The sequence below is a fragment of the Thalia democratica genome, chromosome 2, assembly GCF_965202585.1.
Source record: "Thalia democratica chromosome 2, ktThaDemo2.hap1.1, whole genome shotgun sequence".
In the NCBI taxonomy this organism is placed as follows: domain Eukaryota; kingdom Metazoa; phylum Chordata; class Thaliacea; order Salpida; family Salpidae; genus Thalia; species Thalia democratica.
The window spans coordinates 43152334-43165949 of record NC_139166.1 but is presented as its reverse complement, the minus strand read 5'-3'; the positions used below and the strand labels follow the sequence as shown (position 1 = coordinate 43165949).

At 24.3% G+C, this 13616-nt stretch overlaps 1 protein-coding gene across 3 annotated transcripts; it reads right to left on the bottom strand.

Moving 5' to 3' along the window:
- Positions 1-541: 541 nt before the first annotated feature.
- Positions 542-10795, bottom strand: LOC145829253 (coiled-coil domain-containing protein 60-like). 3 transcript variants are annotated; one of them, XM_082936995.1, is made up of 15 exons: positions 10610-10795; positions 9891-10071; positions 9199-9290; positions 8141-8256; positions 8015-8084; positions 7831-7953; positions 7678-7758; positions 7307-7453; positions 7056-7208; positions 5557-5765; positions 4365-4547; positions 4132-4267; positions 2858-3085; positions 1786-1941; positions 542-1104 (listed from the first exon to the last, which is right to left on the bottom strand). In XM_082936995.1, exons 1-15 carry the CDS (start codon positions 10768-10770, stop codon positions 768-770), a joined length of 2373 nt encoding a protein of 790 aa, XP_082793121.1. In that variant the 5' UTR covers positions 10771-10795; the 3' UTR covers positions 542-767. The 3 variants fall into 3 exon arrangements, with proteins under 3 accessions (XP_082793121.1, XP_082793124.1, XP_082793122.1); XM_082936998.1 differs by having other exon boundaries at positions 4365-4460; XM_082936996.1 differs by having other exon boundaries at positions 9942-10071.
- Positions 10796-13616: the final 2821 nt, after the last annotated feature.

Below are 13616 nucleotides of genomic sequence, written 5' to 3'. Positions count from 1 at the left end.
TTAACTATAGAGCTTGTATGACGAATGAATAAACTTTTCATAACTTTTCTCAAGTCATAAATAATGTTTTGACTGTTTTTATCTTTAACTATCTGTTTTAACTCAACAAGAAGTAGGTTAAAAAAAATTTTATACATTAAAATACAAACTATAACTACTAAATTGAGAAGAGGTTTTTAATTAAAAAAAATAATAATAAAACTTGGATGATGTACTCTATTAATTTTTGTAGTTATAGTACAACTTTTTTAATAAGTCATTTACAGTTTTTCCTGAAAACATGTCTTATTATAAGAAAACTATATTTTAACATAAATAAACTTACTATAATGTTAAATTGATGTTAAATTATAATTTCTGCAACAAACACAACTTAAATGTTTAGTAAACAGTTCGACATTAAAAAAGAAACCTGTTTAAAGTGAATAGAAGTCTATTAACAACTATGAAATAAAGCTGTATTTTTTTAGAATAATTCTTGATTAGTCAAAAATAAAATCACAGCTTAATATTTTAACATTCAAGCTTAAATTGAGGACCATTAATAGTTTAGGTATATATAGTATATCAAGGTGTTTATTCAATTTTGAAAGTTTTAAAATTGTTGATTAAATAAGAAACTATAAATTTAAAAAAGTCTAAGAACTCCCATAAGTAAAAAAGAGAATTTTGTAATGTATATAGATATGTAAATAAAAGAAAATAATTACATATGGTAGAATAGATGAAATATACTAATATTGCACTTATATGCAAAAATTATTCAATTAATTATTGTTTCTTATTAAGTTTTTGCTTTCATAACCAATAGGAGTACTACTTTTTTCTTTGTATAACCTTATATTCATCCATTCATCGAACTCGTCCTGCGTTAACTCTTCTTTTAAAATCTCAACTAATACGAAATCTACAGCTCCAACAACCTCTGGTGAACACAGCTCCCATTTCCTAAGTTTTCCCAACGTGTTCAGAAATGTTTCGGAAGTTATGTTTTTTTCGTCCCGTGACATTTCAGTGCCTATTTGCTGAATTCGATTTAAAACATGAGAAATATCGTTGTTTCTCAAACACGTTTGAGGGAGGTTGTTTTTCAATTTTTCGACCCTGTTAGGTAGCGTTTGTTTTATTTAATTAATAAAAAATTCGTTGTATAGCTTCTAAGTATTACAAAATAAATTATTATTAGATATTTTAGTTTGTGCAACTTTTTAAAAATACACAAAAACTAGTCGGTAGAAAAAATATTTTATTAGAAAAACTTAAGCTAATCTTAATTAATTATTGTATTTAGAATATTATTTTCAAAAATATATAGGCTTTACAAAATTAGTCAGTAAAAAGAAAAAGAAGGCTAGGTAGGTTTTAACATGTTTTAAATAAACAAGCTTTTAGGTGCTTTTCGTAGGCTCTATTACCTTCGGACAAGCTTTTACTTTTTCATTAATACCTAAAAGTGTTTTTTAAATTATAATATTATACCTAAAAATGTTCTACAGATTTTCACCTACTATAAAAATAAAACTTTAATTGGTATTAAAAGTTAACTCTTTTATTAAAGTGTTATATTAAACTTGTTTTAATATTAGTATTTTACATGAATTTCAGCTGGTATTTAAACTAAGATATAACTCTGTATTTTTTTTTATATTTGAAAAACGTCAAAGCTTATTAGTATTTTAATAAAAATTAAGTAAAATACCTTTTAATGTCTGTTATATAATGAGTCATACTATGTTTTAAAGTATTTTCGAATGCTTCTTAGTAGTATATAATAAGTTTTATTACCATAAACATTTCAGCTTATCGTTTAATTCTTTTTGTTTTAATGTATCTGCCAACCACAAGTTATATGCAGATTTCCTCATTTTTGTTACGTCTCTCTCAAAGTTAATGGTCATTTCGAATGATGAAATTTTTACTTCATTTCTTTCCAGTCGTTTTCTAAAACGCATTTTATTTAATGCTTGCTTCTATAGTTTTTAAAAAAATACTTGCGAAGTAAAAAAAACTTGGCTAAATTTGTACATATAATTTTTTTAAGTTTATAGTTCAAATTGTTAGTAAACTTTAATCTTCAATTGTTTGCTATTTTTCGATATTTACTAATTTTATTTATTGTAAGTTAGTTAAGATTAGCAAAGCGATTTTTCTAAGTTCTGTGCTACTGAAAAAAAGAACAACCTTTGTATTACAAGACACCTTTATCACTAAAATAATTCTGTCAACTTATAAAAAATGTAAATTTTTTATTTAAATTTTTTTAAAAAGTACCCTTGCAAACACTAGCAAAAAAAGAACTTATAGTCGAGTATTAACAGTCTAAATTATTTGATAAAAATTTTCACCAATTAAACTTTTTGTACGTAATCTTGATGTGTATATACTTTTACTTAAATACACTCTAAAACACAGTGACTATAGTAGAATAATTCAAAGAAAGGTTCTTATAATAAAATCAACTTTTATGTAGCTTTTTAAATAAAGATAAACTTTTTTAATTTATATTATAAACATTCCTCCTTATAACCTTCGTTGAAAATAATCGAAATAAACACTTAAATCTTATACAGTTTATTCCATTAAATTAGCTATATATAGTGTTTTTTACTCTGAATCTCAAGTCTTATGCTTGTTTTGTTTTTCAATTTTTATAAAACTTTTATACCATAAAAAGAAAAATACAAGATTTTACAACATTTTATTTGTTTTTTATTTTAGCGTCTCAGTTTTAAAAATTTAAGTTCTTTTCTAGTTATAATTTAATCTAAAAGCTGTTTACAAAACATAATTACAATTATCTACGGAATTTTAATCAAACACATCTTAAATAGTATATTTAAATACATTTTTGAATTACTTTTCAAGTTCTTTCAGTCTATTATGAAGTTGCAATGCACTTGCATCATTGATGTCGTTGAATTTTGACTTAGATTCTACTAAATTTTCTTTCCATTTTTCACTTTTTGAGTTATAATGCTGTCTATCTGATTGTACTTTAAAAGGAGAACTAAAAGGTCTTTTAAGTTTTCCGGTGGCTTCTTGACTCGTTTTGCCTAGTTTTGTGTTTTCCGTTGCTTCTTTTTGTCTGTCAACAGTATTAAGTAATTTTACGAAGTCTAAATAAACCTCAATACAAATGTTTTGTTTATATATTTTAGTCTAAATGTACAATAACTTTAATTATGCTATTTATGTATAATTTTATGTAGTTATAAATGACTGAACTTCAATTTTAGAAGTTTTTATTTTTTCGAGTGAAAAGTTGTTTCTAAAACTTAAGTTATTACTGTTTTAAAACACACAATAAGTAAAAGACATATCAAATTGTCAAAAACTTCAAACTTGTATAGTTTAATATTTAAGTGAACTTAAAAGACTATTTTTTACCTTAGTTGTTTAAAATAATCCTTATATTCAAATACTACAAAGGAGGAAATAAAAGTGTATCGTTCTTTAAATCAAAAAGTCTTAGTGTCTTTTGTATGTTAAAATAACTTGTTTCAGTTTTTAACTTTTAAGATTAACCTTAAATAAAGTACGGTTAGAACTTATAACTAGAATCTTAATTAAATACTTAGTAATTACTAGGCTTTCATATAGAAAATTTTATTGCATTTTTTCTTTAAAATAGTACTTTTGTGTTAATTATTAGAATTATATTAAATACCTGCAACCTGTGAGTAAATGTTAATAGAAAAATTGGCCAGCGAGTTATAAAAGGCTACCGAGCCCTAAATTATTACTTTATCTAATTTAAAAGAAAGTACATACTTACAAAAATTTATGTTCAAGAAACATTTTGTTGATTTTTCATAATCTTAAGCTTCAGAACATTTTTTTATTGATATGAAAGCTTATATAATTATAAAATCGTTGTACATTTTATTGCACCGGTTTAAAATAAAAGTTTTATATGTAAAAATTTGTCTTGATATTTACTGAAACTATAAATTAAGATCAAAACTGGGAAAATTTATAAGCTTTGGTTGAATTAAATTTTACATGGATCTTATTTTTTATCTTAATACTTTAGATTTTTAGAAATACTTGTAACTACTCGTAAAATTCAGATTAGACTTAAACTTTTTTGTTGTTAGTTTGTACATTTATAAGGATAAAAAGCAAACTTGCCTAAAACTTTCATAAGAAGAAGCGGTTTTTGGTCTTATACTTGTTGGTTGTAAACTTGAATCTGTAACTGTTGGAACAACTATTTTTCCAATATTTACTCTTTCATTTTTGATCTTAAAGTAATCATCACGAGCCCCTGGAACATTAAGCAGAGTTTAAAATAGTATCAAAAAATTAAAAATAATTGTCGTAAATATTATCTTTCTAAATATCTGTATCGTTACAAAACCTACACTTTTCAACAGAAATTGGTAGTTTTCCATTTTTTTCAGCGATAACTTTAGAAATCAGTTTTCTTCTTTTCATTTCGCTATCAACACAAATTTCAACTGTTGTTAGAAGTTTTTTAAGGTTATCATGGGTTTCTTTTGTAGAACTGATGCCGACTTCTTTCATACTTATTTGATCATTGTTCACTTTAAAATATTTAAAAGCCTGAACTCTCTCTTACATTTAATTAGTTATTAATTTTAATCTCTTCTAATTTGTATCAAACAAAACAGACTTTCTATGAAACTTTAATCATTTTAAACGAGTTTTATTTGATCTATAGATACTTTTTTTACATTTATAATTTAATTTAGCTTTCAAAAAAATCAAAAAAGATTTTTTATTTAAACTTTTAGTTTCGAGTTTAGTGTTCTTTATTTTTTATTTTTTTAGAGTTCTAAGTGTATCTTCATACATTAAAACAATTACCTTATTATGTTTTTGCAGAAAATTATCAATTACAGAAAATATGTCAATTTTAATTTTTAAACAAAAACCTAGTAGCCGTTGTTTGTACTTGAAACCACTCTGGATCCATAATCCGAAAGTAAAAAGACAATTTACATAGCAATGCTAAAAAACCTTTTAAACTTTAAGAACAAATTTGTTTGTTATGCCGTTTTTGTAGATTAATAAACATTGTGTTTATTTTTTGTTCTAAACTTTAAATCATGTCGAAGATTTTAACTTTTTATTATATAAAAAAGAGAAATTTCAAAACAAAGTAGAAGTTTTCAAAACAAAAAAATTAAACGGTTGTATATTATAACTTGTGAAAATGGGTTTATTGGTTTGATAAAATACGTGACTTTGTTTGAATAAAACTACTAAGCGTTATGTACACATAAAGCCAATCCTTTGTTATTTCAATTGTAGGAATATTCAAAAGTAATTTTTTTTTTAAAACATACAATTCCTACTTGAAACGTTTTTGTTAAGAGATCGTAACTTAAGATAGCTTAAAAATAAAAGTTTTCATTTAATGTTTCATTAAAAAAACAGTTTAAAAACATCTTTAAATACATAATGAAGTATACGAAATAGCAAAAATATTATTTTAAATAACTATTTGAATTTTTAAACTACAAATTTTAATGACAAACCGTATATATTATAACGAAAAAAACATTTTATATTGTCTAACAAATTTTAAACCTTCACTTTCCTCATTATCTTCTTTCTGAGAATTTGTAACAGATGAGTTGCAACCATTACTTAAAGAGTTAATCCGAGTTATTGTCGAGGGTCTACCCGCGCTAACCAATGTGCTCCTTTGATTTTGATTTAAATTTTTCCCGATGTCTTTACTGTTTCGACTGTTATTTGTTTTAATATCTACTGTATATGGCCTTGAATGTGAGTACCTGCAGTAAAGATAAATTTTTATTTATTTTATATACTTTTCAAATAAATATAATTTTTAATTTTTATCTTAAATATATTTATTTTGGAATCAACATCATTGCTTAACTTTATTTAGAAAAAATAAAATAAAATCAATTAATATTTAAATTTCGATTGAAGGCTTAAAAAACCAACGAACAGTATCTAGTGTAACATTTTGTACAAGTTTTTACTGTATGTGTAAGTTTTAACATTATGACGGTAAAAAAAGCTATTATTTCAAAATATCAAAACACTTCAAAGCGTTAATTGTGTCACAGATAAAAAGTACTTGAGAACTTTCAAAAAGTCCGCGTACTTTTAAATAAGCTTAGAGTGTGCAAATACACTTTCAAACATTCAATTACTTACATACTATATTTCTCGACGCTGTAGTATAAAATTGTTTTGTGAAAATTTGTAATTTTGTAGTTATTGATATTTTAGTATTTTAAGTTTTCTATTATACTAATAAAGTAAACATAAACTACTTAAAAAAATTCTAAACCAAAATCTTAAACTACAGTTTTGATTTAATTTCGTTTTAATTATAGTTTAAGGAAAGAATTCAAGTTTTACTAATAAAAATTACAGTAGAATTTTTTTTTATAAGTAACACTTTAAGGGAAAGATTAGCTATGCCGAATAATAGAGACTGTTTCAAATGCTATTAAACTACAATTATCATTAAATATTAAGGAACTAATGATTAATAATTGCTTAATATCTTGTTAATACTTTAAGTAATTTTTTTTGAATGAAACTTCGATCAACTTCTAAGTTTGTTTTAAGTAGACAGCTAAAAATAATAACTACAAATGAAAATTTTATATTTATACGCGTAAGCTAGATAAAGCGTTCATAAGGTTGCTCAACTTAAAAACCCAAGGTTTAGATTACTACTACTAAAGCCAGTTATATCAAAGTTTTTTACCCTCACAACTAGAGATTCGTTTGCGTCTCTGGAAATATGGTACAAACTTTTAGTTATCTTAACACCTGAATTTTTACACTATCGAGCAAAAAAAATGTTTTAACAAAATTGTTTCAAACTGTTGTTAGAAAAAATTATTCATTTTTTTTTAAGTGTTAATATAAACAAACTTTTTATTTAACATTGTGTTTGTTAAGTATAACACTTTGTAAAATATTTTCTTATTAGTATATTGATTCAATAATTTAAAGTTTTAAATTTATATTTTTAAAGTAAGTTTCAATTTCTTTTAGTAAAAACTATACGTCAGATATCTTATAATACATTAAAGTTTTACTTTATTTTTTCAGCATTGACTTCACTATGTTTATGCAAGCTTTTTCTTCTATCACTAGTCGTTTTACTTAATCTTATAGTTGAAGATTTTCTTGAGCTGTTTTGCGAGAGCATGCTGTTAAACGACATCTGAGACACCTTTTTGTTTCTCTGTCTAATGAATATTTAGAACAAACAACACGTTGAGAGTTTTTAAAATCTAAAAAAGTGTATAAAAGGATGGTTTGTTTAAAACTTAACATACAAACACACTTGGGTTTTTTCTTTTTATTAGTAGTTTTAGTGAATTTATTCCATTTTGAATTACTTCTCTGTTTTAGTTGCTGTACTTTCAAATCACGTGTACTACCGCCAGGTAAGTTTTTGTTCCAGCAGTTTTCAAGAGGAACAACTTGAAACCTTTTTTAAGTTTAATTTTTACATTTAAGATTAATAAGAGTCTTTAAATCAACTATTATATCACTACTTATAATAATTGATAGTTATAACGAATTAGTCTTATTAACAATTATTTGTTACATAATTACCAAAATTAAGTTTCTACAATAAATAAATTTGTATTTAAAAGTTCCGTTTAGGTCAAATAAAAAAACAAAGTTTTGAAAGTAATAAGAAATACCTACTGATAATACGATGCTTCTTTGCTCGAAGCAAAAATGCAGGAGTACAATATCCAATGTAAAACACACAGTTGTTTCCAAACACTGTAAATGTAAAAAAAAACAACTTTAAATACTACTAACAATCTAAAAAAAAATTAGAATAATTACTACAACCTTTCTTCATCACTTTTTTCTGATATTTCATATACTAGATTTGTATGAATAGGAACAAACGGTCTTACAACCTTTTTTGGAACTTTTTCTTGGTTTTCTGGTTTTTTCATATGAAACTTTTTTCTATAAGATTATAAAAAGTTTTTAACATATAAGGGTTAAAATAACCAAAATTTAGTCTTACTTAATGTTATCTCTATTGGTTGCTTGAGAGTCATAAACTTTGCACGGTGCTGTATTTGGTCTTTGGAAACCTAATTAAAAAATAAACGTATTAACGTTCTAGTTAACCTTTTAATAAATTACTTACTTGTTTGATTTTCTTCATAGCCTTGGTGTAAGTACTGAGATAATGAATTACCAACTTTGACACTTACTTTAGCTTCACTAACTTTTTTTAAATCTTTCGATATACTTCTCAACTTGCTAATAAAATGAATAAAATTGAATGTCAGAAACAGCAATATTTAGCTACATATTTGAATATATTAAAAAAATAGTAAAAAGATAGCCTGGATCCGCAAACTGCTAAAAACTGCATAGCAAACTGCTTAGCTAAAAAATATCTAGTTTAATTTAATAAAATTAATCTTTTTTATGATAAGTATTTACGAATTCTGAATTAAGTTTTCATTTTTTAAATGTACTTCTTAAATTTAGCTTGATTTTTTAAGTTAAGATGGCCCGCAACAACTTTTTGTATAAAATTGACCTGCAAGATTTTTTTATAGAAAATCTGGTTCGTTACTTATAAAGGGCTGCTAGCCTCTGCAATAAAGCTTCAATTTAATGCAAAAAGTTATGGAAACAAAATTAACACAACGTTATATTTTAAGTTTCTGCGTAAAAAATCACAAAATTTGAAAGACCGAATTTATATAAGTTTATTCAATAACTTCTAATCGACTTCATACTAAGCTAATTACTTTGTATTAAAACATTGATGTGTAAAATAAATATTTTTAAAGATTTTTATTTAGAAATAAGGTATAACTTAATACTAAATTTAAAAGTTAAACAAATAAACATATGTCTTATTCAAAAAAAAGCTCTTTTTTTTGCTTTAAAGTCTCTCTAAAGTAAACTTACAAGCCTAGAGTTATTAAAAACAGTATATAGATATAAAGTATACTTTATATACAACAGAATTCATCTAAAAAAATCTGTAGAGCTTTTTTACCAATTTAAATAAAATACGTCGTAAATTTTAATTACTTTAGTACTTATGAAACTAAACTTATAACAGACTATAAGTAAATAATTACTTATGAACATTAAAGATAAATTTTATTAATCTTAAATTAACTAAAGCTACTCATGAATATCTACATATACTAGCTTACACTTTTAATCAGTAATAAAACTAACTCTTTTTGTCGGTGTCTTAATACAAAAGTGGCTGAAGAAAAGTTTTTGTTCAGTTTAGAATCGTTAGATTTTTCTTCTGCTTTCTCATTAATCTTTAAAAACTTTTATTATAAATAAAGTTTTATATAAAAAATAGAATCAGAATTTTATAGAAAATTTTGAAATATAAAAAATGTAAATTCAATGCAAAATGTTTTTAAAGTTATTTTGAATTCCACTTTTAAAAGTACTTACTTGATTAAAAAAACTAGCTTTTATTTAAAAGTTTTGCTGCGCAATGACGTTCAAAAAAGTTTTAAGTATGCCTAAGTAATTATAATATACTAGCTACACCAAAAAAATTTTGCGTCAAAATTAAAACAAAAGTTTAAACTTAATCTTTATGGTTTAAAATGAAAGATACTTATACAATTCAAGTTTAAAAATTTATGTCTTAAGAGATATAAAGTGGTCATTACATTCAGTTTTTTATAAAATATTTATAGTTTAAACTTAACAGTCACAAAATTTAGACAGGAATATAAATAAAAGCTCTACAATATCTTAACTAAACCTTTAAAACATTTGAAAAAAATCATTAAACTTTTGTATTGTTATATATATATGTTTATATATATGTTATTTTTTCTAGTGTATAAATAACCATGTATATTATAAAATTATATCTTTTTTAAAATTGCCAAAACATTTACTGCTGATTTTTTATTCATTATCATATTAATACTCATTTTGTCTGTATTTACGATATCTTCATTTTCTTGGTTTAGTCCATTTAGTACAAGATTTTTAACGTTTAACTTCATAGGTTGACCCAAAACTTCGTAAGGTTTCCATGGAGCTGATTTAAACCCTCTAAATGTCATTTGTTTATACCTATTAAAAAACTAAAATATTAAATTTTAATATTTTTCAATTTTTATTTATAGCGTACATATATTTATAAAAGATACATATTTCAGTAAAACCTCAGGTTACTTTAGAACAAAAGTTTAAATAAACATACTGAAAGTACTATGTTATTGATACTTATATGTAAAACACTTCTTATACTTAAAAAATTATCAAAACTTCGAAAGTTATTTTTAGTTTTGATTTCTTAAACTACTTTGAGTTAAGAGCTAAATCCATGTATATAGATTTATAAAACTATTGTATCAGAATTATTAGAATTAGCTTTTAAAATTTTAAATTAGAGAAGGAGATTTAAACAGTATAGTACCAAATTATTGTTAACTTTTAAAATAAATATTTGCTATTAGTAAAAAAATACAAAACTTATATCAATTAACATTTAAAGTTTTTAAAATATACTTTTTAAACAATTTACTTGATCAAAGAAACTCTTAAAGTAAATTACTAACTAAATAAGTACTTAATACACCTTAGTAAACTTAAAAAAAAAACTATATACCTCCTTTCGTAGTTATCATTAAAAACAATTTTTCTATCTGGATAAGCTAGATTGTAGTGCTGTCTATTTCTAGTAGTTAACTTTGAGTTTATCGAGCTTTTGTCTAAATTCAGTTGTTTAAGAGTAACATATTTTTTAGGGTTTTCTAAAACAGGTGACATAGTTTATTTTCGTACAAAAAATGGATTAAATGATTACATAAAACATGTGAATAAAGTTTAGCGCGTTTGTTGCTTTTGTTTTTTTACTCTCGCCAATAGATGGCGTTCTTCTCTGTTGCTTACAGATACGAAGATTAACCACTTTCATCTAACTTTGTTTAAACTTTTTTTTTTGTGAAATTATAACAAATTAAACTAATTTCATTTTTAAAAAACCTACTCACTAAGCTTTTATTTACACATAACAAGCTTATATATTAAAATTCATTGTTTATTGTAGGACAAAAAAGCGCTCAAAATAACTGGTCCAAGGACCTAGTGTACGAAAAAATTATGGTTATTGGGTCATACACCATTTTGATACAGTTTAACGTCTTGTCCAGTACATATTATAAAAACAAAATTAAAATTTTTTGAAGTACAAAGCCTGTTTAATGAAAGTATAAACGATATTAATTTGTACAAATATGAAATAAGCTTAATTAGTAAAAGTTACTAAAAAATATTTTTTACATCTTTTAAGTACTAAAAGTAAAATTTAAAATAGTTAGAGTAACCTAAATGTCCTTTTTAAAGAGAATGAACAACTTATCTAAATTACATTATCTAAACTTGATAAAAATAAAAAGTACTTACTTTTGATAAGGTGTTCAAAAAAACAACAATAATTATTTTTTATGTTAATTTAATTTGTAGTTTGTTTTATTAAAATTAAGTATTATTCAATTTTAAAAGGGGTTTTATCATTACTCTTTCAACATCCGATTAAATTTCGAGCATTGTAGAAGTATATTTAATTGTACTTAATATTGTCAAGTATTTCGAGTTGTTACTTCAAAAATGCTTACAGTAACGCTATTGAGTTTAAAAGCGTACAAAAAAAAGTTTTGAATGTATGACAATAGTAGTAAGTATTTGCTCTAGATATCTGAAGTTTAGTCATTACAAACAAAAAGTTTACACTTAAAACAGTTTTTTGAGCTCAACAAATAAACTTGTTAAACAGAGTTATACTTATTTTCTATTCAAAATATTGATTTTATGAAAACGATGTCGTAAAAGTTTAATGGTATAAAAAAAAGCTTTTAGTTTTAAGTTCTGCGCTGTATTTTAAAATATTCAAGCAACAGATGATTATTTACTTAAGGCTGCCATTATAACCTTATATAAATACATGTCTAAACGGCAAGCCTTAAAATTTGGACGAGTAGGTAATATTACTTTTTATTAGCAAAATACTTTCAAAATTATATAAAGTATATAGCCCACAAGCTAGAATAATTATATTATTTAAAAATATCTAATTTTTACAAAGTTTATTAGTTTTATTTTAAACAAGGTATTTTACGCATAAAATATATTTTACAAAAGTCTAAGTTTCTTAATATTTTGAGTGTCATACACATTTAAGTATAATAACTGAAGATGTTACTGAGAAATTGTAGGAAGATGCGGTCAAAATAACAAGTTTAAACTTAAAAAAATTACAAGTTTGGAAAAAAACAAATTTGTTTTATATAAAAAATTATCCTAAACTTATTTCAAACATTACAATAAGATATATGACAGCTTAGTAGATAGAAATATCTCATATACGAAACAGCTGTATAAAACTGTTGTTTATTATATAATTAAATAACTAAGTATGTATATATATATATATATATATACAATAATATAATGTATATATATATATATATACTTTTTTATTTAAGCTGAGTCTCTAAAGTTTTAAAGATGATTAAAAGTATACACGACTTAAGACCTATAAACTTCAATTATTCATTAAAGAGCATACCAATAAGTAGTAGTAATAAACAGTTCAAAATTAAAATGTACGAAAAAGTAGACAAACTGATAACTAAAATGAGATGGAAGGCATTCCATTTAAGGGATGAAAACACAGAAGCTAAAGTTTCAGATTATGACGGCTTATTTCCAACAAAAAAACGAGCTCCCGAGGATAAACTTTTAACAAATTTTGAAAACGACCTTTACGAGTTAATAAATAATTTAAAATTCCAAAAATACCAAAATTCTTTTACCCGCAAACTAAACAAAGACTTAAAGGAAATAAGGTCCACCAAAAAAGTTTTTGTTTTTGCAGATAAATCTCACAGCCTATACAAAATTAGTCCGGATAAATATAAAAAACTAATTACAGAAAACATTACATCTACATACAAAAAATCGGAAAACAGTCTCATCGATAAAATTAATAATGACGCAAAGGAAATAGTATTGAAAAACAAAATAAAAGGTAAAATTCCCAAACTTTCTCAACAACAATGTTACATTACTTTAAAAGATCATAAACCAAACTTCCCAAATAAACTAAGTTGTAGAATAATTAATCCGGCAAAAACTTTTATTGGCAAACCTGCAAAAACAAATTTAGATAAAATCAACAATCTTATAAGATCAAAAAGTAATTTAATACAATGGAAAAACACTTATGAGGCATTGAAGTGGTTCAATAGCTTAAGCAATAAATCAACTTCAAGGTTTATCAAATTTGATATAGTGAGCTTTTATCCAGCCATCTCAGCAACAATTTTGGAAAACTCCTTCAAATTTGCTGCAGGCCTAACTAAAATCACGGAGAATGAAAAAGAGCTAATCAGACATTGCTGCAAATCAGTACTGTTCCACGAGGGTGAACCATGGTCGAAAAAGCATAACAAGAACAGCTTTGATGTACCAATGGGAAGCTTTAATGGCGCAGAAACTTGCGAACTGGTTGGTCTATATATTTTAGATATATTGAAGAAGGAAAAAATCTTTAGAGATGGTAACTTTGGTATATACCGTGACGATGGTTTAGCAGTGGTGGACATTCTACCGGG

Bases quoted from the DNA above. Each gene is read 5' to 3' on its own strand.
- LOC145829253 (XM_082936995.1), bottom strand. From the start codon at position 10,770: ATGTCACCTGTTTTAGAAAACCCTAAAAAATATGTTACTCTTAAACAA. The intron at 5,766-7,055 runs GTAAAACTTTAA...TCTTTACTGCAG, and splicing joins GTCAATGCTGAAAAAATAAA to GTACTCACATTCAAGGCCAT. The intron at 3,086-4,131 runs GCAAGTTTGCTT...TACTGTTGACAG, and splicing joins TCTTCTTATGAAAGTTTTAG to ACAAAAAGAAGCAACGGAAA.